Source organism: Phalaenopsis equestris, unplaced genomic scaffold (assembly GCF_001263595.1).
Source record: "Phalaenopsis equestris unplaced genomic scaffold, ASM126359v1 Scaffold000297, whole genome shotgun sequence".
NCBI classification, from domain to species: Eukaryota; Viridiplantae; Streptophyta; class Magnoliopsida; order Asparagales; family Orchidaceae; genus Phalaenopsis; species Phalaenopsis equestris.
In genome coordinates this window covers 2,897,735-2,922,264 of record NW_018164739.1, presented here as the reverse complement: position 1 = coordinate 2,922,264, position 24,530 = coordinate 2,897,735, and the positions used below count along the sequence as shown (strand labels likewise).

At 35.8% G+C, this 24,530-nt stretch overlaps 2 protein-coding genes across 6 annotated transcripts in view; both read right to left on the bottom strand.

Moving 5' to 3' along the window:
• LOC110025249 (lysM domain receptor-like kinase 3) overlaps window positions 1-8,792 on the bottom strand; it is a 58,902-nt gene extending 50,110 nt beyond the window's left edge. The window contains exons 1-4 of one of the 2 annotated variants that reach the window (XM_020725608.1): window positions 8,022-8,792; window positions 1,165-1,198; window positions 817-824; window positions 561-716 (exon numbers count right to left, since the gene is read on the bottom strand). In XM_020725608.1, coding sequence (XP_020581267.1) covers window positions 561-716; window positions 817-824; window positions 1,165-1,198; window positions 8,022-8,661 — 838 coding nt within the window. In that variant the 5' untranslated portion in view covers window positions 8,662-8,792. Of the gene's footprint in view, window positions 1-560; window positions 717-816; window positions 825-1,164; window positions 1,199-1,410; window positions 1,448-8,021 lie in introns of those variants that run through there. The other variant, XM_020725609.1, reaches the window with a different exon arrangement.
• Window positions 8,793-12,160: 3,368 nt separating this feature from the next.
• Window positions 12,161-22,799, bottom strand: LOC110025264 (retinoblastoma-related protein-like). Of its 4 annotated transcripts, none has more exons than XM_020725645.1 (18): window positions 22,375-22,799; window positions 22,177-22,281; window positions 21,970-22,103; window positions 21,774-21,870; window positions 21,623-21,669; window positions 18,703-18,901; window positions 18,276-18,342; window positions 18,008-18,187; window positions 17,714-17,913; window positions 16,484-17,354; window positions 15,263-15,419; window positions 15,109-15,181; window positions 14,597-14,773; window positions 14,394-14,510; window positions 13,917-14,061; window positions 13,729-13,841; window positions 13,000-13,115; window positions 12,161-12,898 (listed from the first exon to the last, which is right to left on the bottom strand). In XM_020725645.1, the coding sequence occupies exons 1-18, from the start codon at window positions 22,474-22,476 to the stop codon at window positions 12,742-12,744; spliced, it is 3,057 nt and encodes a 1,018-aa protein (XP_020581304.1). In that variant the 5' UTR covers window positions 22,477-22,799; the 3' UTR covers window positions 12,161-12,741. The 4 variants fall into 4 exon arrangements, with proteins under 4 accessions (XP_020581304.1, XP_020581305.1, XP_020581306.1 ...); XM_020725646.1 differs by having other exon boundaries at window positions 12,161-12,895; XM_020725647.1 differs by having other exon boundaries at window positions 12,161-12,892.
• Between the last annotated feature and the right edge of the window lie 1,731 nt (window positions 22,800-24,530).

Genomic DNA, 24,530 nt, shown 5'->3' with positions numbered 1-24,530 from the left:
TTATCTCTCTATAAATAGAGGACCCCTAAATGCAAAAAGAGGTCCCTAGGCTTTCTCTCTCTCAACCCCCGTGTAAAAGAGAACTCTTCCCTTCTTCCCACCTGTAACCTTCAAGTTGTGTAGAATAAAAGGGGTCAAAGAGCCCGGGAACACCCTTCTTTACCCCCCACGGAGCAACTCTCTCTCTCATTTTCTTTCTCCTTCCCTTGAATTCTGCGCTCTTTTCCTTGGGTATGAACCAAAGGGTAGATCTGGATTCAACAAATAGTACTCAGGAATTCCTGATAGGACTCTACGTTTAACGGTTCTCTCAAAAATTTTGTAGTTGGGTAACAGTGAAAAACTGAGCATAAAAATTCAGTGAAAAAAAAACTCAACCTACTTGAAACAGAGCAAATCCTCTCTAAAAAATCAGCAAAAATATAATAAAAGCAGTTGAAACTTGAAATTTTGGCATCAAGGCTTCATAGTTCATGCAACGAACAAAGAAAAAGCAGTTGAAAGAATTTTCAATGAAAAAAAAAAGCTAAACAAATGATATTAATTTTTCAGAAGAATACCATGTCTCAGGGGAGTGGTGTGATGGTCAGATATTGCCGGGAGCAAAGTCTTCTTTGCCTTCTTCCCACAAACTCGAAAATATAAGAACAACACAACCATCAGTAGGACTACAACGACACCCACACAAATTCCAGCAATAGCTCCACCAGATAATCCTGATTAATTTCAGGTTCATGTTTACTGTTAGCTCCTAAATGTTCACCAATAATTAACTAGGCAATGTATCACCGTTAAAATGAGAAAAGGAGGTCCAACCATTTTGGCTGCAAAAACAGAACGGGGAAAGTTAAAACCAATAGAAAACAAAGGAAAATTATGAAAGATTTACACGTACCACTTAATTGCTATTTATTTACATTATTAACTCCTAAACTTCAATTTTTACATATATACCACCTTACCTATGCATAGAATGGTGTATTTCACTTTTTAAAAGTTAAAATTGTGGTATCTTTTATGTGATATGAAGGATTTGGGTGGTATAATTGTTGAAAGTAAAGTTTAGGTGTTAAATATGTAAATTCATAGGGAATTGGGTGGCATGTAAATGCCCAAAAATTTATTGATCAAAGCACAGCTAAGAATCCACCATCACATACTTACCTGGGTGAAAGTGGGCGATAGTTTCCACTTGGATCTGCAGATGGAGCATATATATTAATAATTAGCAATTGTGGTTTATCATGAACAAGTGTTAATAAAACAAAATGAAAAATAAAACCACTAGAATTAAAATGCATATATTCAAGTGGAAAGAAAAACCACTAGAATTAAACCACAAATTCGTATGTTCCCCCCTAAAAAATGCTTCTCAGATATGCCACTAATCCAGCGACAAAAATAGCATACCACAGAACCAACATAGCCGCATAGGGAGATGAAAAACTAAGCACGGACAAACAAATCAGCTCAGCAATATCCCAATGGCAATATATTGGGTTCCTTACAAGCTGAAAAGAAAAGAACCATCAAAAACGCATGTCAACAGTCCAGGAAAAATGCTTACAAGGCATGGATCATATTAAGCAAGAAAATCGCAAAAAAGATAAGAGTTTAAAAAAGATTTCATTGGAGCAAGATAATTTTTGGAAACTTTCCAAATATTAGATTCATGAATATGAGAAGAAATTCGAGGGTATTTCAAGATAACCGAAATGAGGTTTAAAATCGTGCAATTGAGTAGTGAGACGTTTTTCATCCATGAAACGACAATAAGCCTCAAAATTTTTTGAGCCGCAAGCCTCAAATTTAAAAAATGCGTAAATTAATAAATATTGGATAAAAGTATAAAGTGTGAAGCAAGAAATAATGTATTAATATTCTAAGATATGAACACATTAAAAAATAATAATATAACAATATTCTAACAAAGTAAAAAGTAATAAATTATCCAAAGTAAAGGGTAACACTTACGCGGGGCTAGGGTAACGGTCCAGGCGAGGCTTAAGGAGACCGGCCCAGACTCGCCTTGCTTGACGAAACCGGTCCCGGCAAATTTTGGACAAGGCAGAAGCATCGCTCGTTCCTCTATTTCTTTCCTTTGGCGATTGTTTCCGATGGAGAGTCCTATATCTACTATTTTTCTGAAGTTAGAGTTTAGTTTTGTTGTGTTTGCTTTTAGATTTCCAGTGTAGAGTCATTTTCCCTCTTGCTAGGATTATATCCGATGACAAGTGGTGCTCCAGCTTCTATCCATATCTGAGGTGATGTTATATCTTCTTTTTTACCCTTAACTAACCCTTCTTCTCACTGTTCCTCCGTCGTCGGCCTCCCCATACTTCATCTTAGCACCCAACCTCCCTCCTCCCAACAGCATAATCTTATTGTCCAGTTTACCCCCCAGCCCCCCCCCCACCGCCACGTTCCCTACAGCAAATCTTGTTGCCTAACACTCCACGTTCACCCCAACCCACCTACTGGCCTTCCAAATCACCACTTTGATCCCCTTCACAAACTTCGGCCTTGACTAGCTAGCTCCCTTACCACTTCGCTGACGCCACCACCATCACAGATTTTCTCTTATGGTCCTAGTCGGAGATTAGTATATCATTCTATTTCCCTTTTTTGTTTGTGTCATGTTGTAACCCTAATCCAGTATCAAAAAAAGTTTGCTTCATTTTCGCTAGTTTCTCTACTTGTTCCAGTATAACAAATTAATAGCATTTAAATTTTTAAATTTAAAAAACGATGTTACTATCATTATCCAATGAATTTTCATGTGGGTCAACAACATCATGAATTGTTTATCGAGCGTCTTATCCACATTCATATTCATAATCTATTGTTCCTCTTTATATTTAAGCTCGGCTATCTTCTTCTTTTTAATAAAAAATTCTCAATAAAGATATTAATTAAAATAATAATTATATTTATAGTTAAAACTTCAACTACATAATTTTTTTTTTATACATTTTCCGCTTATTTCCTGCTATTTAACGTGTCTGAGATGTTAGGGTTGATATGTGAGATATATTGATATTATTTTTAATTTTAATAAGAAATTTATAAATAGTCTCAAAATTTTGAGGAGCCTTTTGAAGGGAGACGTGACTTAGTCAAGGTGAGGTGTAACCATGGCTCACCCAGGGACAATAAGGTATAAGTCTCATAATAATTTTTTTATAAAAAGCGTTAATATGGGTCTCAAGGCATGCCTCTTATTGTGCAATTTTAAAAGAATGAGCTGAAGAGACTACGAATACAATAGCAACTAGGATAATTAGAAGAAGAAACAGTAAACAAAAATTCATTGAGAAGTTGTTCCAAGCAAGCCAATGCCCCAGCCATAAACCTAGCAATTGCCCCTACTCATGTGTCTGACATCTCCTTCAGGAATCACCTCTTGAACCTCCTAATTTCCATGAGCAGCATAATAACTCTAAGAAAGTGTTCGTTTTGAGCAGCAGGTAGATCGTAATTAGGTGCTTTCTGGTGCATAGATACAATTGAATTCGCTGCAAAGATCATCTACAACTGCCAACCTTTGGAGATTAAAGGCAATGCTAACTAGTTGAAATCAAGCATTGACCTCTATGTGTGCTTCCTAAAGTTGATAAAATAAAATGTATAAACAAAACGCATCCATGCATTAAGAGAGTAAAAATTACCTAAAATGACTTTCGTTAAAATTATCACATGAAGGAAAAGATGAAAAAATTCATGCAGAAGTACTCAAACAAATATGTGAAATAAGGATTCATATGCAATAATGGATGAAAAAAATGTTACATGAGTGCAACGTTGAATGGAAGATCAAAACTCACGAGCAAAGATAATAATAAATTATTAAGATGCCCGAATAATTTAAATTTGCAATAAAATTATAATTCACCCACATTCAAGATGCTAATAAAAAATATCCTCGTGCAAGTGGAGAGAAACTAAAAGAGAAAGCCAACAACACATTTAAATTATTATCAAATTCTAAATTAAATCAATTTTATAATTTTTTCAATTAGAAACTAACTCTATTACGTATGAAATGAATTAAATTGTAGTAAGCTAATGGATGACTTACATACATACCATAAAACTCCTATGCATCTACATATATAATACCTAAATTTTAATATTTACTTATATGGCACTTTAGCACTACAATCACATAAAAAAAATATGTGTATTTCAGTATTAGTGGTATTTTTTTGTAATTTTAAAAATTTGGATGTTATATAAATAAATATTAAAATATAGATATTAGATATGTAAATACGTAAGAACTATATGCTATGTATGTAAATCCCCTTATATTGAAACAACTTATGTTTATAATAGTAACAAATGTTTTATGTAAAATTATTGTGACTATATTAATACCAATTAAGAAAATCAATTGCATGAACACCTATCGCTCCCTATATCTCTCAGAACAACTCACCTTACTTGCATTATCAGATTCGCACATCCCCATAGGCCTCACACCCGCATGAATTAGCCACCCTCATCCCATATCTTCCTACACTACGACCCAGCTTCGTTCAAATCCATGAGCAACCTCAGCCTTTCGCATCCTCACCCAATCCCAACCCAGCTTTGCTCCCTTGCCATTCTCCCCTTCCGCCCTGACCCAAAACTCTAGACTTTGAAGCAAAAATTAAAAAAATAATAAATTAAAAAATAAAATAAAAATAAAAATCATGACAGGAGTATGTTTAAGAAAGCATCAAATGATTGGCGGCTGTGAAGAAGAGTTGTTCTAAAGACATTCAAATCAAGGTTAATCCCACACAAACCCTTCACAAATCAAACTGCCGATATTATCATCAGAATCAATATTATGATATTATCTTCTCCTTGTGAATCGATGTTGCGATTTAGGTCAAACATTGGGTTTAGTTCAGGAAAAATGCTTTGCTCTATCTTGTCTGTTGTTTTTTTCAATCATCTAGAATAGACAATCCATTTATCTGCTTGTTATATGTGATCTTTGAAATACTGAGATTCAAGTGGATTAGACTCGAGTAGTTTGGAAGAAATAAAAGTTGAGATATCAATAAAATGGTACTCATATTATCACAAAATTCATATTCCCCCAGAGAGTTGATGTTTTCCCCCTAAATGTAGTATATGCGAAAGAATGATTTGTATTCAAAAAATGTTCAATTTATGGTAGTGTAGTATTTTTATAATACTAAAATAATAACATTTGTAACTTTGTTGGTGAGAAGAGTATACAATAAAAATGCATTTTATGGCTTCTAACTTTAATTTACATTTTTTCTGAGGAATATGTACAAAGGCTAAGCAGCCAAATACCTTAATAGAGATGGTGGATATAATTCTATTCAAGGAATGAGAATGAGTAAGGGTTTGGCAAGAAGTGTTCAATTCTAAAATTCATGAGGGCATGTAATTGAATAGATATGCAACATTAAGGGCAGCCTCACAAATAATGTTTTGGAATATTGCTAATGGTCATAATTAATTAAGCAACCACCAAAATGTGTCTATATTTTCTTTCTACGAACCTATTTTGTTGAATACAATCCAAGAAGTTTGGTAATTCTCTGTTGGACGAGATATTCTTCAAGAACTGAAATAATTTTTTTTCCCTTTATTAGTCTAAAAGACTTGATTTAGGTTCGGAATTGGTTCTTTATGAATGAGTGAAATTTTTGAAGCACGACTGGTATCCTACTTCTCTATCATTAGTAAACTCTTTGTTTTAGTGCGTTCATCAACAAACAATGTAAAAGAAAAAGCAACCAAGGCAATAGTCAAGCAAGATGAGCCAAAAATATCATTATGATTGTCGCAATGGGTTGTGAGCTTTATAGGAATGGAACGGATAGGAAGTTGCTATTTTTTAAGAAAATAAATCAAAAGAAACATATTTCAGTCAGAAACCACTTTAAGATGACTTTTTCTCATTCATGTTGGGTTTGTGGAGGCAAAGCACCCACACAAAACCGAGCGCCCTGCGTGCTCAAAAGGCCACTTGGGCACTGCTTGCTGTCCAATTCCAAAACATGGCACATATTCGCCCACATGTGGGCGCTGCAGTAACGATGGCGATTAGACGCCAACTATAGGGTGCCTAAGCGCCCAATTTAGGCGCTCGATCCAAAGGTCTTAACGCCTCAGAGCCAAGTCTGGGTGCCCATGCATGCACAATTCCTGTTTTAGGGACCAAATTCGAGCGGGTTGTTCACTACCTCCTATGCATTCTTCTTCGAAAAGAACTCACGGTGAATGTGAGAAGTGCTGGAAGATTTCGGCGATTTTGACGTGTGTTTCTAGCGTCGAATCGATGAAGGAAGAGTTTGTAGTGAGGTCATGTAAGCTTCCATGACTGTTGAGAGAAAATTGAGTATGTTCTGCATAAACACGCTGATTTTCATAGTGAGAATTTTTTGATTATGTGGCTCCGTGACTATTTTTAGTTCTTGGGTTTTTTTGTGTTAAATTGTTGGCATTTTCTGATTTGTTTTGTTGTTGTGCTTCTATTCTAGGATTGCTCTGGTTTTTTCTCGAATCTATGTGATTCTATTCCATGGTGGTGTTTAGATTTCAAATTGAGTCTAAGCCCCGTGAGTTGGGAAAGGGATTTCTCAGCGAGTTATTTTCTCCAAATATAGTGATATCAAAGATGAGTTTTATTCGAGTGAAAGCAATGATCGATGAAGCAAGGTTCAAAGTGGAGAAATTCAATAAGCACTTCGCAATCTGGAAGATGCAAGTAGAAGATTTGTTGTATCAGAAAAAATTATACTTGCCACTATAAGGAATGATAAAGAAGTTTGAGTCTATGTCTACGGAGGAATGAGAAGTGTTGAATCGAACGACACTAAGTTTGATCCGGTTGTCACTTTTCTCACATGTTGTGTTTAACACTTTAAATGAGAAAACTACGGTGGATCTCATAGCGACACTGAGTAAGATGTATGAAAAACTTCTGCTTCAAATAAGATTTTTCTGATGAAAAAGCTATGCTTGACTTCAGTTGGGTTTCATGAAAATTGAAACCGAGTGTCAGCTACACCATAGTACGTGACCACAGTGCGTGACTATGAAGGTGATTCAGATAGAGGTGTAGGTATAGATGACTGGTGTTGGATGTTAACGCCTCCAAGTAGGAGATTGTTGGGTGTGTGGAGCTGAACCACCCACACGGGACCGAGCTCCCAACAATTAAGCGTCTGGTTGTGGGTGCAGCTCACTGACCAATTCCAGAACAACCAGCTCCAGAACAATCGGCCGCATATGTGAGCGCTACAGTAAAGTTGAAGCTTAGGCACCAGCTATTGGGCACCTAAGCACTCGATCCAGAGGTCTTGGCGCCTTAGCGCCAATTCCATGCGTCTATGTGCCCGAAGCTGTTGGTGTGTCATTCCTGTTTTACGGGACCAAATTCGAGTGGTGTGTTCACTACTTCTTGTGCATTCTTCTTCAATAAGAACTCCTCATGAAGGTGAGAAGTGTTGGAAATGAGGATTTTGGAGATTTTAACGTGTCTTTCTCGCATCGAATCGGTGAATGTGAGCAGTGTTTGAGAGAAGAATTTTAGTGATTTTGACATGCATTTCTCGGGTTGAATCGGTGAAGAAAGAGTTTGAAAGCGAGGTGTGCAAAGAAAGTTAAGTGTGTTTTCTGTAAACTCTCTAATTTTCAGAGTGAAAATTTTCTGGCAGCGTGGCTCCATGGTTTATTACCGTTATCGGGTTTTTCATGTTAAATTCTTGTGTCGTTTTCTAATTTCTTTTGTTGTGCTTCTGTTTGTAAGATTGTTCTAGTTTTTTTCTCGAATCTGCGCAATCCTGTTTTGTGGGGTGGTTTAGATTTCAAATTAAAACTAAGCCCTGATGAATTTGGAAAAGAATTTCTTCGCGAGTTACTTTCTCTCAATGGTTCAATCGAAACACAAACAGCATCAACCATACTGTTATAGGAAACTAAACTTATTACTTCACAAGTTAATTATTTTAAACTTGATTCCAAGCCAGTTTCCAAAGGAAGCGCACCTTTTGCAGGAACGAAAACTATCCCAGACCCAGCGCTGAAATCTTTCCCGGGATTGTATTGCTGAATCAAGCTCTTCTGCGAGGACAGATTGAACGCCGCTGCCACGGAATCAAGGGTTTGCCCGGCCCGAAGCGGATAGGTCTCGAACAGGCCGTAATCCATCGACACCGCTGGATCCCCACAAGAACAATTGATAATTACATTGATAACGTCCCCGATCTGGATATTGCTTGAAGGGTAGCTGTTGGTGGCCGCGAGCCATACGGCGTTGGTAAGATTTGCGTAATAGTTAGAGGCGATGATGTCGTAAGTGTCGCCAGACTGCGCGGTATAGGAGAAGTTCCGGCCAAGGAAATCGCCGGAAATGCATTCGCAAGGGAAACCGATGTTGATTCGAGTGCCGCTTATGATGCTGTCCTGGCTGCTAAGAGAGTTGTAAGACAGCACCTCCTTCGGCTTTTGGTTGAAGAAGTTGGCGACGTATGTGAGGTTTGAGGCTTCCGACGTGACATAATATGAGCCGAGAGCGAGGTCGCAGCTACTCCGGCACGAGGATTCCGATCGGCGAAGAAAGGTGAACAGAAGGAGGAAGCAGATGAAGACCAAATCTTGAAAGGAGATTCCAAGCCGAAAAATCATGTTGGGAGAACTGAAGGAGCAAAACCCTAGTGGGAAACTCTTCTTCTTAAGGAAGTATTCGCCGGAAGAGAGCAAAAGGTCTACTGCCTGCCGGAGATCGCAGCCGCCGCAGTGTGACGATTCTGCTAAAGAGCTGCCCACTAAGTAATATCCTACTTTGAATTTTCTTTATGCGTTTTAATCCAGGTGGAAGATTTTCTCTGGCCGTTGGATGGTGACAATTGATGAAATGATGCTTCATATTTGGTGTATTTAGATATTCGACTATAATTCTTTTGCATGGAATATTAGTCCAGTTGGGTCATGGGTGGTGGTAGTTGTTGTAGACTCGGTCTAGTCTTTATGCGTAAATATAAAATTATCAGGGTGGACCAAATGAATGTTAGGTTGATATCCCCTTCAACCATTTTACTTTTCAAATATATTAGACTGACTTTTATTCCTATGAGTTAAAAAATATCTTAGCGGAAATATCTTTTTGATTGAGGGTCCGTTTCGAGCAACTTATTTAGTGAGGTAGTGTTTTGAAAACGTATTTGTCCTATTTGGGTAAACTGCATTTTGACAGCTTATGCGTTTTCAAATACTGAAAACAGTGTTTTCACACCGCACCTATATAGGTGTGGTGGCAGTCTTCTAAGAGCAGTCTGGCTTTTCCAAAAAAATAGAAAATTATAATGGTCATCACACATAGCTTATCAGAAGATTATTTTTAATCACCTTATCAGCAAATTATTCAATAAGCCACAGCTTCCCCAAATAGAGCATTAATCAAATTTTGAATAATAATATACAAGTAAAATCTATATTTTTTTCTCTTTCATATAGATTATGAAGCTTAAAATGTATGTAATATAGAAATAATATATTTTATTTATAATATTTGACAATTGATTAATTTGAAGCAAAATAAAATTATAACTTCATTTTTGTAAGTAGAATAAAAAAAATGCATTTCAAAATATGTGAGGTTTTTTATAAATTAATAGTGGTGGTTGTGACGAAATAAGCCGGCCAGTGCTGACTGCGATGGCCGGAGATGGTGGCTAATCGTGGTAAGAGGTGGAGGTTGTGGGCGGGAGGTGGCCTTAGGTGGTTGTGGCCTGCAGCGGCGGTGGCAACTGTGGGCGGCAGAGGCGTGCAGCAACAGTGGTAAGAGGTGGAGATAGCCGAACGCATTGACAGGACGTGACTGCCAATTGGGGCAAGCAGCAGCAGCAGTGGCCAACAATTTATTTGCATAGAATTGTGTAATTGAAATTGGATCAAATCCATAGAATCCTATATACACTCTAAGAAATAGCTTATAAATTCATCCCTATTTTACATTGAATTGATAAATCCCTATGTTAAACACTTGAAATCCTAAAAGCCTTGCAAGAGAAATGTAATACACTTCTTTTTCAAATAAGTCCTAAATAAAAGACAGATTTACGAACAAGCGAGACAATTTTCATTACATATCTAACATCCAAACTTTAATTTTCTTAAATTAATGCCACTTTCGTCATGCTTGAAAAAGCATATTTCATATTTTTGAAGTTAGTGATGGTAGTATTTTTATTTGATGTGAAAATTTTAAATATGAAAGTGTCTGATGTGTAAATATATAATTCTTATGTGTTAGTATGTAAATTCCCTTTTATTAAATTTCAATAGTTTTATTTGCAATTTGCTTAGAGCAACCAAAGTAGAGAGCCCTCAGGTTTCTTTCTCCTTATCACCTAACTCAGAAGTATATGAAATTTTATGAAGATTTACGTATATGTCACTCACTTCCTATGTATTTACACATCTAACATCTAAATTTGACATTTTAGCTACGCATGAAAAGATGTATTTCAATCTTTAGATGTTAAAAATGGTGGTACTTCCACGTGATATGAATGAAGTAGGCAATATAAATGCAAAAAGGTATGATTTAGATTTATGTAAATACGTAGGAATTGGGTTGCATGTATGTAAATATCCAAAACATTTATTATTGGATCTTATTCACTTAAATCTTCATGGCATAATTTTTATACTTAAGCATGGTTCAAAGGTAGTAATTACACTTTACTCTAATTTCCTATTTGAGAAAGTATTGGAAAGTATGTTTTTTTATATATTTAACCTTCCTTTAATGCCCTTATACTCTATAATTGATGGGAGTCTTCGAATCTTTATAATTATATGGAATGGTAAGGATATAATTATTTGGTAGAAGAAATAAAATCTTTATAATTATATGGAATAGAAATTGAAGTGTTAGATTGTTAGTGTGCAGACTAGTTCGGATTCCCGCTCCCGCCTCCCGATCGCTATGTCTCGCGAATCCCGCTCCCACTCCTCCCGTTTCGCGAATCGGCGCCAGCGTCTGCTGCGAAGCGAAGCTTCGCTTCCCCCCGCTCACCTGTTCGCGCTCCACTGTCGCGAGAGGTCACGATATTCGCGAAACGTAGCCAACCTCCCTTCCTGTTCGCGATAAAAGGCATCGCAGCGGCTCTCCTTCAGTTTTAGGACAAGCAACAGTTGGTGTTCTTCTTCGGTTTCCTCAAGATAAATGAAGGTTTGCTCGGAATAGAAGGAAAGAGAAGTGCAAGGAGGAGTAGTTCCTTACGGTGAAGGAAGAAGAAAGAAGAAGAAGAAGATTGTTCTCACTTGACTTCTTCTTGGTGGCTTATAACTGAAGAGAAATTGGATTTATTTCTTTTGTAAGTTTATCGTCTTCAATGTATCTCGGTGTGGAGAGAGAATAAAGGGAGAGCAACAAAGTGAGAGCGAGAGATTCCTCTTGTAAGTCGAGGTGATCGATTAATATAAATTCCTCAAGTAATAAAATCCTTTACAACTCCGTAGACGTTGGCAATTTACTGAACCACGTAGATCTATGTGTTCTTTTCTGGTATAATTTTTCTTGTTCTATTTTTCACTTCTAGTAAAATCCTCTGCAACTTCATAAAAGTAGGCAATTTACTGAACCACATAAACCTGTGTTCTTTTATAGTGTAATTTTTCTTGTTCTATTTTTCACTCCGTCGATCGTTCTGCTGTTTGATTTATAAATATACCACATCAACTGGTATATTTAGATCTCGCAACAACAAAGATATCCCTAAAAACATAAAGGTTTGCCCATTTGTACATAAACCACCAAGAAGATGCTTACGACGAGATACACGACAAGATCTTAATATTAATCATAATTTCTAGACGTAATTGGATGACAAACTAAAATATTTAAATTAAAAAGAAATAATTAAATTCTAATTCAACAATTTTAATTTAAAATAATAAAGATAAAATTTTTCAACTAAATATATATTAAATAAAAAATATATCATTATTACAACATTATTATATTATTTTAAAAAATCAAAACAACTTAAATATTTATTACAATATTCATTCAACCCAGAGTTTACCTCTAAACCTCTAAACTTTTTCTATCATATCTCATGGCCACCACTAATGAGAGTTCGTATTTTATAATAATAAAACTATACAAGGCCTCAAATACAAACAAAAGTAGCTGTCACAATAGCACCTCAAGAAAATGCATAATTACACATATATTCGCATAATTACAAATTAGGCCCCTGCAAGCACACCAATACATAACACATGCTTTTCATTCGCAGCCTTTCATCTCTCTCAGCAGAGATGTACACTATACTAATACATAATATAAAAAGGGATTCACGGGGCAGCCGAACTATTTATGCACAGACAATGCTGCGCGCGCATGATTTCCCATTCCATAAAAAAATAAAATAAAGAGGTATTTACGAAGCATACCACATAATTTCCCATGTATTTACACATCTAACACCTAAATTTTACTTCTTTTACATTATACCACCTAAATCATTCACATCACCATCAAAAATGCCGCCATTTTAACAATGAAAAAGTAAAAAAAAAGGAACTTTTCATGCATCAGTTAAGGTGATATACATATAAAATTTGAAGATCAGTTGTTAGACATGCAAACACAGAGAAAATGAGGGGGTATGCATGTAAATCTTCCTGAAAAAAAAAGGAAACTTTTTTATTTAAGATAAGAAAAAACAGGACTTTATAAATACCAACCGAATATCACAGATCAGGTTGTTCACTTTTCACGGTGACTTCTACAGCAGCTGAGGAGCCTGAGCTTCCATTTTGAGGTCCAAGGCTGCCTGCAACAATTGAGTCGCTCACTAGATCAAAGTTGAGGCGGCCTCCAACTCTCCGGCCGCCGCCGCCGCCGCTGCTGAGATACCGGTGAACAGCAGATAATGTTAGGAAGGAGAAGATGAGAGAAAAGAGAACAAAATATTAAAATTGAAAAGACAGATCAGTTAATATATGCACCAGTTTAGGCGGCTGTTAATGACCATGAGGTCTTTGGATGGGCTCTGGAAAGCATGAGTGCTCTCGCCAACACAGGCGTAATAACTCTTGGAACTCGGCGCCAGTAAAGCGTCCATCTGGATCAGCAGATGGGGGCTACTAAATTATTGTGAACAGAATAAAATAGAAGTATCATAACAAATTTGAAGGTTTTTAGCAACTTAAGCAAACTGGCACCTACATGACAGTAAATTTACGCACTCACATCAATCAACAATGACAACAATTACATCCTAGCTTTGAAATTTCATTGTCAAAAGACTGCAGCTAAATTGACGTTGTCACAACAGAAAAAGGGAAATAAATCTAGCAATCTTGCTTATTACCTGATCGTAAATTCTATTAAACTATTGCAATATCAAATTGGAAAATTTATATCACTCAATTCCAATGTATTTATATATCAAAACCACCTTACATATGCATGAGAAGGTGTATTTCATTTTCTTTAACGTTAAAATGGTGGTATTTCTGTGGTGATATGAAAGATTAAGGCGATATAAATGTAAAAAATAAATTTTTAGGTGCAAGATATGTAAATATTTAAGAATTGTGTGTTATGTATGGAAATACCCCTATCAAATTTAGCCTCACGGTAAAACAAAAAAGGGCAAAATTCAAAAAAATTGCATAAAATGAAAATTTTAAATTCAATTTAAATGAAACATATACTGAGAAAAGGCAATGAACCTTAGACTGCCGCAAAGGCGAAACATAAACATTATGAGAAGCAGATACTTTCTTCGGCGACATGTCTGGAAGATTTGGGAAATTAGCCAACCGGGGCGAAGATGGAATATGGCCTGAAAATGACGAAAATTAATTTCATGAGCTTCTACACTCATGGAATACACAGCAGAAGCAAAAACATGACATACCAATGGGATTATTAGACTTATCTTGAGCCAAGCTATTACTGTTTTCAACTTTGGAAGAACCAAGCTCCACCAATAAGGGCTTGACAGATGGAATAAATACCTCATTGTAGAAGGTAATGATATCAATATGCTCATGCCCCTTTTTCTGTTTGCAGAAAACGTCAAGCAATAAGCTAAAACAAAAAAGGGTGAATTTACATACATAGCAACCAATTCCTATGTATTTAGATATCTAACACCTAAAATTTGCTTTTTTACATTTATAATACCACCCAAAATTTTCAAATCACATGAAAAATACCACCAGTTTAAGTTTTATAAGTGAAATACACCGTTCACGCATAGATAAGGTTGCATGTATGTAAAAATGGAAGCACAGGTGCCAGATATTTAAATACATTGGAATTGAATGATATAACAGTAAATCTTTCAAAAAAAAAGAGGTTTTTGAATGGGGAAGTCCCCATGTGCTGTTACCGTATTCTGGATTGATGACCAATTAACATAAACACTCCTGAAAACTTGAGTTCTACTCTGTGGCTGCTTTCTGTAGTTATAAATGATTGCCTTAAATGTCAAATCTAAATTCAAGATCTGTTCAAAAAATAAATCTCAGCTTAGAGAAAAATTAGACTAAAGGACCTCAGCCGTTGTTCAATTTATTAATGATATAAACTCACCTTATTAACTCCATATATGCTACACAAAATAAGTTGGTCAATATGTCTGTTGAAAAAGAGAGCTGTCCGTTGACTAAGAATTTGTTGGATGAGAAAGTAGACATGCTCTAAAAAATGCTGAGGCACTCCAAGCCTTTCGCACAGACTTTTGATTCTGATAGCAGCCAATTTTAAAATCTAAATAGCACCATGAAAAGTAAAATTTATGAAAGGAACGAAAAAAATAGAAAGGACATTTGCATATACGTCACACAATTCTTATGTACTTACAAATCTCTTATCAAAACTTTCATATTTACACACATAGCACTTAAATCTTCAATATCACATAAAAAATAGCACTATTACAGCTTTTAAAAATTGAAACATAGTTTCATTCATAGGTTTTAAGCGCCAAAGTTATATATATGTAAATATGAAAGTTTATTTGTCAGATATATAAATATATAAGAATTGCATGCTATGTAAACTTGCCAAATATAGAAAAATTCAAATCTATTATTGGGTAATACCTTGCTAAAGAAAGTGCTGATCCCAGCCTCAGCACAAGGTTCACCACCGGTTGATGGATTTGGACATGCAGGGCTGAAAAAATACGAAAAATGTGAGCATGCAAAGAGCTCCACAGACAACTGCTTCAAACAAAGAGAAACGGGAAGACTAAACCTTGCAAATGCAGACTGAAGAGATGGTAATTTGGATTTGGGACTATTGAAGGCTATCTGGTTTTCCCTCACAGGTGATTTTAAGATATTAGGATCCAGCACTACACCTCTGTTTTCACTGCACAATCTCTTTGGAGATCTTGACTCTCCATTTCGGCCTATAAACAAAAACCCACATGAAAATAATCAGCTGAATCTAAGGAGTAATTTAAATAAAATATGAGTATGTTGATCGTCTGGGGGCAGTTTACTCATCCAACCATGCGTATGTAGCCGATCTCCAGAAAGAAAAATAAATTACACTGACAAGAAGTAAATTAAAGGACATCCCATATTTAGCCGAAGTATTTTAGCATTCCATACAAGTTTCAAATTTCCCTTCAACAACATGGATCCAACAACAACACAGCATAATATCACAAATTCACAATGTCGCGAGAAAGTTCGATACTCCTACATATTTTTATGAACTCAAAAGGCCTACCGACACTTCTTCATGCAATTATAATTGCAACCGACAAATTACTCTTCATCATAGTAAAAATAATAATAATTAAAAAACAATAGCTAATTGTGAGGATAAGTTCAGTTAGTTTGAATTTAATGTGTCAGGGCAACATGATTAAAATGAAGAAAGAGAATACCATGGTAAACTTTACAAAACTATGATCAGATTTCAATGTTGATGCAAGTGAAAAGTTATAAAGAAAACATCAATAAACTGAGCGCGGAATAAATAAATAAGATATTGACATTGATGATGATAAAATTAAGAAAAATAAATTGAGAAATAAACATAATATATAAGAGGGATAGCTGGAATGCAATCCATTGAAAATAATGTAATAGAGAATAAACAATAGTAAAACTAATAGAATAAATAAAATTGCAAAGAAAAGAATGTAATTCATGGTAGCTTCAGGTAGATGACATGCAAAAAAAGAGCAAAATAAATCAAACCTTAAAAAAAAAAACCTAAAAGCAATAAAATAAAAAAGATTCATAAAGCCAACCCAAATAAAGAAATAAGTCTAATGACAAGATTCTGGCTCTGCCAATCATGAGAAAAAAGGCACCATAAATTATATTATAGATTTATATTTAGAAACACAAATCTATAACAAGACAGAAATAAAGAGCTCTCAAAATTCAAGGCTTGTGGGCCACAAAAAATAAATTCATCTAACAGAAACTTCAAGAATCCTCATATCATCAAATTTACCTGATGATGATGCATGCTTTTGGGAAGTAGAAGGTTGGGTTCCTATGGCAGCAATATTTTTATGCAGAGCAATTGAATCAAGTGATGGCATGGGATCTGCTAATAGGCCCAACCGATTTATATCAGTAGCCAAAGCTGGCTTCGCTACAATCAAGGAATTATAAAGAGAAGAACCTTTTTCCCATGACAAGCTCTCTAAAAGTCGTTCTTCCAACGAATTCAAGTGCCTCTTTAACTCTCTTGGAAGAGTTTCCTCATGCCTCACAAAACTCTCAATTACTTTGCTCAAATCAAAAGCCGTAATTCCAGTTCTCTCCAACACAGCAGGAAACATCATGGTGACAGTCTTATGGGTAGCCAAAACAAGCTCAGCAGCACAAGCAAGCATGCATCGATGAAATCGCTCGCTGGATAATAATGAAGTAAGATTATTGTCACTTAGTCTCTGTGATTCTGCTTTACATATTGCTTCTAATACTCTATAATACAACTTTAGAGACTCTAACTTCCGCTGTTCTGCCCACACACTATCCATAATATTTGCTCCTTGAAGACTTCCATGAATGCACCGCTCTCCATATTGAGTTGGGAAAATGGCCTCCAATATGACGTTGGCTCTATGGATAACAGGACTTTTTAAATCCGTGTCACAGAACGTGAGGAAATGGTGAAGCCCGGATGAAGGTCTAGAAGACAGTGGAGAAACAACTTCACGAAGCCATTTTGCGGTGGTCATGGTGGAGCTCACTGGTGTCCACTGAGCCATTCTAGAGTTGCCCACAAAATTCCCATTGGGAGGTGATGCGCCGGGATGAGAGGCAACACGGTTTATAATTGACTTCGCCGGAGTGCTAACTAAGGCAACGTTGTCCTAAAAGCATAAATAAAAAGTGAAACAAATACATTTAGGGGCATTTACATTTACATACATGTCACACAATTCTTATGTATTTATATATCTCATACCTACACTTTCATATTTACACACATTGCAGTCAAATCTTTAATATAACATAAAAAATAGCACAATTAGAATTTTCTAAAAGTGAAATACCCATTTTCATGCATGAGTTTAAAGCACCAAATTATTATATATGTAAATATGAAAATTTAGGTGTGGGATATGTAAATGCATAAGGATTGTGTGCAACATATGTAAATTTGCCATGATTTTAGATGAAAGATAACAATGACAATTCAATAGTATGAAACATCTATATGCCACCATACCCTTCCATGAGACACACTAATTGCATCCCCAGAAAAGTTTAAGCTTCCATTAACATCTAACCTATCCTCAATATTGAGAAATATGCGCTCGTCAAGTTCAACTTTACTTTTTATAATGTCATCATAATCCATATTCAGAATAAATAAATTACTCCGAAGAGACTTCTCGTCTAACAAATCCTCAAAATATATCAGCTCATCTGTTATTGTGCAAAAATGAGTATCAGAAACGGAAGCTAAGAATATTTTTAATTGACATATCATAGGCAAACACAATAAAAGGAACATGAAGACCTGTGTTTATGTTATATAAACTTTCAGCTTTACATTCTGAAGCATGGCATGGTTTCTTCTTCAAAACATCAACAACTAATTTATTAACCTTCTCCGTCATTCTCCACAACTCCACTTCAGAAGCGTCATAGCTCTGGCTCAAAGATGCAAGAAGATCCACACCTTTGCCAGACTTCTTAGCTGTAAGATAAATTCCACACTAAACATTAGTAAACAAAATGTAACAAATATTTTACAAACCATAGAACATGAAATCTAGAAAACTTACTGAAGAAAGGAGAATCCGAAATGACAAAGTTCCTCGAGCTTGTGGGAACATGGAGAATAAGAATGGCCTGCACAAGCACAAAAGCATATCAAATAACCAATAAAAATTTGAGCAAACTGTCAAAATAGTCCCCCAACTATATCTATAAGGCCATTTAGTTCCGGAGTCTATAAAAGCGTCAAATTAGTCTCCAGACTCTTTAATTAAGGATAAAATTACTCATCCGTTGAGACTATCTCAACCAATATTAGAAGAGTCTGGTGGTAAATTGGCACTTTTATAGAATTTGGGACAAAAATGACTAAGCAATGAACCAAGGGACTATTTTGCCACTTATACCATAAAAAATTTAATTAGACGTCTACACAGTGAGGCACTGCACTTTTTACTCCTGGCAAAGTCACCATGTGTGAAAAAAAGAACTTACCAATATTGAAACCAATGCATTAGTATATGTAACCAAATCTTTAAAGTGGCTGAATAAATGAGCACGCAACTCCAAAAATAGCAGCCACCCAAAACAATGGTAATCTGAGACATAATCTTCATGACTGGAAACTAGAAGTTTTCTCCCACTACAACTGGCACTCACCTTGAAAAGCTGGTGATAAGCTTTCTTGTAGAACCTGTTGAGCATATGATTGTAACCATGGTCCTTAAAACAGTCTGAAATGAAAATACAAGTTTGAATTATGAAACCCAAATTAGTATTTGAGAGTTCATTACTGCATATTTATTTCTTTAATTAAAAATGAAATGAAGTTATCTTTAACTGACGCCGTTACAAACATTGTTCCTTCTGTGGCGGGGCTGATGCAGTTTAGTATTCATGAAGCAATAAAAAACTAAATTATTGTGCTTTAGCCTTTGGTTGATAAAATCTCCGTGATGATTTGTACTTCCATGTTGAAGTTACAAGCAAAGCCTTAGTGATCGACAATATTTCTTTGACAAAAAACAAAATAAAAACTCCTTTAGGCAGAATATACGTACAGCAAGAAAAAAATTAAGAACATTAACTACGAGTAATCAGTATTTAATAATAGATCGTCTTAAAATTTATTAAATATGTTACTCCTAAACAATATCATTTAATATAGTAAAAATTCACTTAAATTTACAATTCCTAAAAATTAATACATATCTTTGTTTTCTTTTCTTCTTCCCATAATTGTAATCACTCCTTTAAACATTCCAATTCAATAATTTTAAAATATCCAAATTTTATATTATCCAACAAAACTTATCGCTGACATTAAACAATTTCAAATTAAAGCATATACCTCTAATATAAATAGGAAATAATCTGATTAATGTTGTCAATTTTTCTGGTTTTTCAATCAGAATAATGCTATACTTATACACTAATTTTAAAAATAATAAGTAATACATTTAAATTAAATATTTAAAAACCCTAAATTGAAAATTAGCCATAAACTTGCCTCACTTTATCTCTCCTTATATTGCAAGATCACATATATAATTCTCTCCCAATCATTTAATGTAGTTGTCTGTCCAATTATAATCACTAATATTAATTCATAACACTTTAAAAAACCATTTATATTCATAAAGACACAAACCCTACCATCTTTACTGATGACTCAATTGACTGCCACCCATCAAAAGCCGCACGCAACCACTCCATCCAGAATGCTAGGAACCACTTGTCCCACTTCCTCATTTCTTCTTCTTTGCATTAAACCACCTGCACCCACACGAAGATGCAGGCACGACTTCAATTTTGACACTTGTGTGTGACTCTTCTCCCACATAAAGCTTCTTCCTCGCACGCAAGCCCGTGATGCTTTGTCTCCTCATGCTCGAAGCTGCAGCTCTTATCGCATGCAAGGTTCCCTCTGTCTTCTCTCTCACACACAGCATGTTGTTGTCGATGTTGTCTCCTAGCACAATGTCTGCAATGCACACGTCAAAGTTTCCCGCAAGTGGTATCGTTCTCCCTTCCTCCTCTTTCTTCCTACTTCTCTGCCTCTCGCTCTTTCTCCTGTCATTGTCATTTCTTTGTTTTGAGTGGAGACGTCCTTCTCTTAATGAAGAAACCGTCAAGACCGTTTTCACAACCGAACTATCAAAATTTCCCTTCTTTTATACTTATTACAGTCTTTCGTCCTTATAATTTTTTTTTCCTTTACGATTGTGTTGGAGAATGAATTAGAATTTCATTCCCTCAGAAGTTTCAAATAAAATTTATATGAAGTTAACGAGAAGATTGCTTTGAATGAAGCTTTTCCCTGCAATTAGGGACTCATTTGCTTAAATAAAGAGAAAATATAGCCGAAGACAAATAATGGCAAGCCAAACATGACTCGTTCAACACCCAAAACACAGCACATGGTAGAATTACAACATGTGATGGCTCCAAGACAATGGCCACGTATAAGAAAAATGTGCGTCAAAGCTCTCCTGCCAAAGAAAAGCTGATGTACACAAACCATCTCACACCCATGATCAATGCTAAGATACATAAAACTAAATAATTTGAAGCTTAAAAAAATTAAATATGAACAAACCAGATGCCCATATTACATAGATAAATAAATAAAAAATGAAAATGACAATTAAGATGAGAAGAAATCCATGATTGCCATGGCACAAGGTAAGATAAGTTATTCCTAAATTTCAAATTTGAAACAAATGTTGATTATTTATACAAGATCATATGAACCCCTCTGCAAACATGTTGAACATTCATACAAGGTTTATTACAAATTATTAATTATGAGATTTTTGCTATTAATTAATATGATATTTATATTACTGCTAGGATAAGATTTCTTGGACAAATTCTCCTAATTAAAAATAGATTAGAATAGATTTAAGCTGTCATCATAAAAAAATAAGAGGCTACAATATCCAAACTTTCTGATAGGAATTAAAGAAAAATAACGGCTCTAATCAAACTCTCATTATCTGAGAAGAGCAATTCTCATTAAAATCTCCTTTTAAACTCTCACAACTAATCACACTCCCACCATTTGATTCTAATACCTATCTAAAAGCCTATAAGATTTTCTTTGTTGCCAAAACAACTTTCCCTCTTTACAAGAGGGGCGGTAAGTCTCCCATCCCACTATAAACCAAGAATCTTAAGAAGCTCAATTTCACCGAACCATAAGTGCAACTCCATTTAAAAACCAAGCTCCACTCCAATCAAACCGAGCAACAACTTGAAAGCAAACAAGAACAAAAATATAAATTCGCAGTTTTCTCATGAGCACTTAACAACCGCAAGAACATATTATATCATAGAGCTGATGTATCAAAATTCAAAAACAAACAAACAAACAAACCTTGAAACGCATGAAAGCCTGGTCAATAAAATTTACCTGCTGAGCCAACAGAGTTGATCAGCATTGGCATGCAGCTCCTTCAACTAAACAATAGCAAAGTGCAAGTTAATTAATCATTTCTAGATACAAAGCCAAGTGGAAAAGTAAAAAAAAAGACAAATAGGATTCAAACAAACTTCTGCCTTACGTCAATCCTTTTTTCCCAATCCGGGCCATAATGAATGGATAAAACATTATCAGCCTTAAGAGCAAAATGAGATACTTCTTTGAAAAAAACCAGAGCACTGTAAGGCAAAATAGAAACAAACCGTCAATTTGAGATTTTTAATGGCACGGAACAGGCAAAATCATGTTTTTCAGTTAAAAGAGCAAAAAAATCCTACTTCAGCTTAGCCGCCTCCAGAATCTGGGATAGCTTCACTCTTCCATCACTGCTCTCATGTGTCTCCTTCCCAGTGCAAAGCCTAACGACGCAATAGAGAAGGAAAGCAGACCAAAACCTCTCAACCACGTCCGGCTGCAAAAGGAAGTACATTTACAAACGAAGTTCTACGAACTAAACAATACAGAAAGCTAGATGAAGAATTCACCGTTCCGCTTCCAACCGACGACATGATTCCCAACAGGATTTCCTTGCTTTCCCCAAAAAGAGCGAGCGCCTCCTCCGCGGTGCCCTCATCAATCCCCGCTACGCTCTGCTAAAGCAAGCCTCAACTCAGGTCAAACCAAAGAAAAACGCATCTAACACACACAGACCGCGCACAAATAAACAGGGTAAACAAAACAACCTTGCAAAGGTTAGCGAATCGAGCTTCCATCGCACCGTCATCATCCATCTGAAGAGCCCCAGGATTCTCGCCCTCCTCCGCACCCGCCGCACCCGGACTCATTGCAGAGGAGCTTTCTCGCAGCAACACCCTAAAAGACCTACCATAACCACCTAAGCACAGCTCAAGGCATCAGATCCAAGAAAGAAAGAACCGAATCACCAAAGAACAAAGTGATGAATCACAGTGTCAGATCATGAATCGCGCTCTTTCTTCCAGATCGGCCAAAATCAAACATCGTACGATCAGACCACTAGATCGGCCGGCTAATTGTGTCGCGGGGCGACGAATAATTAAGCAAGATTAGGGCTTTTGCAAGCCGATGAACAGAGTTGTTACAGATGGTAAAAACAAGAAAAAAAAAAAACTCCTTCGCAGCTTTCCGCTCTCTCCTGTTTTCCTCCCCTTTTTTCCCCCCCTTTTTTTTTTTTTTTTTTTTTTTTTTTTTTTACGTCTCGAACAATTTGTGCGCGGGAAAGAGCCATCTGCGGGGTGGGGGAAGAAACACAGATCCATCCAACCAGAAAGAGACACGGGTTCATGAAGCGTCGTTTTCAACGCCACCATTTCACTCTATGAAGGATGGGACCCACAAAAAAGACGAACAAGCAACACGAAACTCTGCAATTAATATTATAAAATAACAAAAATTTTAAAAGTAAATCAATGTCAAAGGTACATAAATTTTTTCCTTCATTTTTGGGATTTAAGAATGTTACAAGTCCATCAGTTTTCGTTCATGATTCAATATTTGCATGAACTCGGCGCGTCTGCAACAAATTTTACATTTTGCACGAATTTCAATATATTTTTCACATGTATATATTTTAATAAAAAAACTTAAAATTCATCTTGGACTCTCGTCCCAAAAATTTGTAACCAAACAATCGGGTTCAATGAGGTGACTCAGTGATACCAAAATTGATCTGATCTGAGTCAAATTAAGCACGGATCAAGTTTTTAAATCATTTTTGAAAACTTTGGGTGGATAATTGACGATGGAGTAAGCTCCAAATTTGATGTACCTGTAGTTAGATTGAGCGTCTCGACAACATGAACCAACGAGCTTAAAATCATTTTGATTCCAAGGTCATCAAGGCCATCAACTATTAAAAAAATATCTTGTGATCAAAAGGAATTAATATGGATCGTTCGAACTAGTGATTGTCTGCCAAATAATGAAAATTTCCCTCCTCGAGGCTCTATAATAAACATTATCTCTCCACTTGGAGGGAGAGGGAGAAAGAAGAATAAAACTCTTTTTTAATTTTGTTATGAATTGAAATTTGAAATAACTCTCAACCTTCGTAGTTGTGGATCACTGTTGACCCCCCTTCTAGGCAAACATGTATAAATGAAGTACCCCAATATGGTATACAATATACCAAAAATGTGTTATTAAGTACCTCGAATGCGACATAATGAACTACCTCAAAAATGGCGTAACTACCGTCCTTTAATATGTTATACCAACGTACACTTGATACGATGTATCTCAAATATCGGGCAATGAATAATGCCAAATCAAAAGAATAATGTCTAATCTGAGATCAAATAATAACTCCCAACACAATTACTTATAATTGTTGTACTCAAAATGTTCTGGTTGTATCCAACCTCCTAAAGTCTCCTCCTTACGTCATATATCGATAAGTGCTTTTTTTATAATGAAAACCACAAAAAAGGGCTATAAACACCAAATGGTTAGCACCAACTATGACTTGTGTGAGTAATGAACGTTATTGCAGCTCCCCACTACGATCTATATGGCTGATTGTTACTGCAACTCTCCACTATAGTTTACATGGCCAATTGTTATCAGCATAATAATTTACTACATTCTATGTGGTTAACCGACACTCTTGCAGTAGCACACAACAACTTATGTGATATGTAACTATTGTAGCTTCTCACTACGACTTACATGACTAACTATGATCTATCTCGCTCAGTACTATTGCAGCTCCCAACTACGAACTATATGGCTAACAAGTGTTGTTTCCTACTTTGACGTGACACACACACACACACACACACACACACACACACACATAATTTCTTTATTTCAAGTAGCTTACACACACACACACACACACACACACACACACACACAACAC

Coding starts and splice junctions, on each gene's coding strand:
- LOC110025264 (XM_020725645.1), bottom strand. CDS start 22,476: ATGAGTCCGGGTGCGGCGGGTGCGGAGGAGGGCGAGAATCCTGGGGCT. Junction 15,182..15,262: donor CTTCAGTCTGCATTTGCAAG/GTTTAGTCTTCC, acceptor GTATTTTTTCAG/CCCTGCATGTCCAAATCCAT. Junction 14,511..14,596: donor GCATATATGGAGTTAATAAG/GTGAGTTTATAT, acceptor TTTTTTGAACAG/ATCTTGAATTTAGATTTGAC.